The sequence below is a fragment of the Galendromus occidentalis genome, unplaced genomic scaffold (assembly GCF_000255335.2).
Source record: "Galendromus occidentalis unplaced genomic scaffold, Mocc_1.1 scf7180000077529, whole genome shotgun sequence".
Taxonomy (NCBI): domain Eukaryota; kingdom Metazoa; phylum Arthropoda; class Arachnida; order Mesostigmata; family Phytoseiidae; genus Galendromus; species Galendromus occidentalis.
Window position 1 is genome coordinate 489106 of NW_003805517.1, and position 3597 is coordinate 492702.

At 51.7% G+C, this 3597-nt stretch overlaps 1 protein-coding gene across 1 annotated transcript in view; it reads left to right on the forward strand.

The window, feature by feature from the left end:
- Nucleotides 1-2406: 2406 nt before the first annotated feature.
- Nucleotides 2407-3597, forward strand: part of LOC100905257 (uncharacterized) — a 2331-nt gene continuing 1140 nt past the window's right edge. Inside the window, exons 1-3 of the mRNA XM_018641324.1 lie at nt 2407-2714; nt 2954-3175; nt 3356-3591. Coding sequence (XP_018496840.1) covers nt 2507-2714; nt 2954-3175; nt 3356-3591 — 666 coding nt within the window. The 5' untranslated portion in view covers nt 2407-2506. The remainder of the gene's footprint in view (nt 2715-2953; nt 3176-3355; nt 3592-3597) is intronic.

Consider the following 3597-nt stretch of genomic DNA (forward strand, 5'->3'; position numbering starts at 1 on the left):
ATCCTGGAACACGAACCCCTCCCACAGGATCTGAAAGTTTTGAGATCGTTCCCTGCTCGTGATAATCACAATCGGCACTATCGGCTCGGAGATCTGTCCGCACCTTCCCTGTTGAGAAGGAGCATAATGATCTTCGATGAAGAGCGTGTCTGCGCTCATCGAGCTGGAATGCGGGGGGTCTAGCCTCATGGATCAAGCTTCCCGAAATTTTATGTGAGACTAATCCCTCGCAGGATGTTGGATGATTTAGTAGGCTATTCGATTCGAGGCAGCGCTCTTAAGCCCCAGTTATGGCTTGAACACAGAATAAAAGATGGAAGAATTTGAACTCAAGCTCTATTTATTGTTATTGGCCTAATCATGTCCCTCGATACAATCGATTCAGACGTCTACGAGCTGCCCCTCGGATTCTGCGGTACAAGATGGCTCAAAAGGACTCGCTGAGAATACTCCCGACAATGGCCCATCTCACGCTCATATGGGTAGAAGTCACCGTTCCGTCAATGATGAGGAATGCTGTCAGAATGAAGAGTGGAGCCCCTGATCCTCCGAAGCCCGGGAGGAATCCGCTGCTTCGGCTAACATCTTCGGGAGGGAAACGTCTTTCGAAATCCTCCCAGATCTCTTCACCTCCGATGGGAGTCTTTCCTCTCCGGAGGCAGGCCACCGTAGGAGAGGCCAGACCAAGGCAGGAGTCTTCGCGAGTCACGCACTGGAAGGCGAAATTCTGGGGGCTTCTCGAAATCACGCATGACTTCCAGCCCTTCTCACAGATCCTCCCGCAGTCCGTTTCGTAATCGAAATGAACGGTTGACGCACCCACTAGCATCAGAACTGTCATAATTGCTCGCAGCATCTTCTTCTCTCAGGGCCTTGGAAAGCCTATGCTCCTGAACACTCTGGTGTTCTTCAAACAGGGGGGCTATCAGGCTCCTACGTCACTTCCTCTGGACGGATGGCTGGTCCCTCAGAAGACCTCGTAAGATCTGTATGGTCTGCCTCTGACTTCCCGTGGACGGTCTCTGAACCTTCTGCTTAGCACTCTTCTCGTTATTGCATCGGAACCTTCCAGCTCAGAAAGTACATCGCCACTGAAGAAATCCATCGGCTTTTAAAGCGAGCAGCTGCCTCTCCACTAAAGCGAGCGATCGGAAATCCCCGAGCGATCAAGCTCTCGAGAGAGAATCGGGATGGTGCCCCCGGGTTGAATCCTCTCTCAAAATCCGCCTAATTTCGTTATGCTGATCTCGGAATTCAGCTCGTCTTCTCAGAATGATCCTGTAGCAAGCAAGCTCGTTAAAGCTTGTTACCGGACTCGGAGCGGTCCCGCTCGGAATTTCGAGCTCAAGTTTCCGATCACCATTAGCACAGAGCTGCGAAAAGGGCGTGCGATATCGCAGCGGACAGAAGTTCGCTGCATACTCATTGCGAGACAAGCTTGATCAATTGAATTCATCGGGCATCTTATTGCTCTCGCAAATCCGGTCTCACGTGGGCTCTACCCTTTGCGGCTGCCGTCCGCGGAGAATCAGCTAGAATAATTCCGGGCAAAAAACTTCTTCCACGTATGCTGAAGCTCGGTATACCCAGGATGGAGTCCTCGGGTACAAGGATCGCAATCTCCTGAATTCATCGATTGGATGAAGTATTCTAGGCTCAAAGTATGCGATCCACTCGCAACTTTAGACCTCCGTCGATGCTCCTCCATCGAAGCAACCGCCCTACAGAGAAAGACCGATCACAACAAATGGAATCTCCGCTGCGAGCCCGTCTGTCATCATCGGAATGAGTCTCAATTCATGAATAACCGTCGGACCATCGCTCCACCGGCGGACGCTCAATCGGAGACTTCGGAATCACCGCTCTTCTTCGCACACTGCCGTGGGAGATACGGTTCCCTCCGGGCATGGCTGGATGCAGAAGGGAGTCATTCTTTTGACACCCCTCGAACTCTAAGGGGCTAGACCTGTATCGAAGCTGACTTTCCTTTGAGGAATATTATGAACTTCCGGGAATTATCGAGAAATCCCTGTCGAAGAAGTCTAACCAAGCGAAAAGAGGAGCGATGCTCGCTCGAACCTCTCTTCGCTATCGAGCAGCATGACATGGCTGCCTCTCGAGTCTTGATGCTGATCGTGGATTCGACGCACGCTCTGGATCGGTCTCGAGTTTGACTGAGCGTCGATAGAGGTCTTAGTTCTCGCAAGGTACATCGCGGGAGAGTAAGATTCTCTGCAGCCACCGTCAGTCAGTCGTTCCATGGATCGCATTACGGAGGAGTTTCCTCCATCTAAGATCTAACAATCGTTCCTTCCACGGCTCTCATGTGACTCTGCTGTGAATCGTGTAGCTTCCCGACAAATTCATGTGCGAAGGGAGCTCGGCTTTCGATTGTACAAGTTCACCTACCTATTATCAGTGACGAACGGATCATCGCTTTCGCGAAGTGACAGTGACCCGTCAGCGGGAATAGTTACTCGCTGCGTGCGCCACATATAACTCGATAATGGAGGACCAACAGCTCCTAATCAATACCTATTTGACCACCTTCGCACCTGAAATGGTCGCAATCGGCCTGAACGCATTTCTGTACCTCGTGATCAGGCGGTCCGAGAAACTTCAGAAATCGTCTCTGATCAGAAAAGATGTGGCGATCAGCCTCGTCATCGGTGGAATCGCGACGATATTTTTCCAAATTATCGCCAATTTCGGGAGTGAGTTTCAAGATCCCCAAATGAGTTCGACCTCGCCCTTGGGCATACGAAATACTTACCAATTTTCGATACGGCTGCCATGGCAAAGGGCTCCTAGCTTTTCCTCCATGTCCCGCCAGATAGTCTGGCGATAAGCCCTACAACTTGGGGAAGTCCTCCGCCATCGTTTTCGACCTTCCGTTGCGCTCTGATCAAGGTCTTCCCATCGGATTCGGATTTCCTAGGCACATACCTTTCAGGAGGCTATATGGATCTCCACTTCACCCTGTGCGCGGGAATGGCTTATGCTTGCCAAGTTTGCCTCGGAGTCATGCGTTGCGCTATCCTGGTGGCTGCTTACCATCGCTACGCGAGTATCGGCGGTGCAAGATGTGGTTTCAGTGATTTGACCTGGAGGGATCTGACCCTGTTCGTTTGGACTTTCCCCCTCGTCCTCGAGAGTCCTACACTTCTGAGTTTCGGTGGGTGCAAGTTCGTTCACATTTTCGATTTCCGAGCGCAATTCTTGATCAAGTCACTTCCGGGTGGGGGATATTCTCTGATGCGCTCCGCCGGCCATCGACCCGACGGCCGAAGGCGCTACCTTCAGACTTAAGGAAACACTCGATGACCTTCTCTAATAATTCGGAAACCTGCGGCAGGTATCGAATCCGGCATCTGCGGGTTTCTTCACGCTCATCTAGCTATGGCCTACATCACATGTATTGCGACGTTGGCAGTTGCTCCTTTACTGATCTACGGTGTGCTGCTACAACTGACGTTGTCGGCGCTGCCTGACAACGTCGCGCTCTCTGAGGATCAGCTCATCCTGAAACGTTCGACGAAAATAGCGAGAGGAGTTCTCGTAGGAGGTTTCGTCCTCTTCCTGCCCATACAGGTGAGG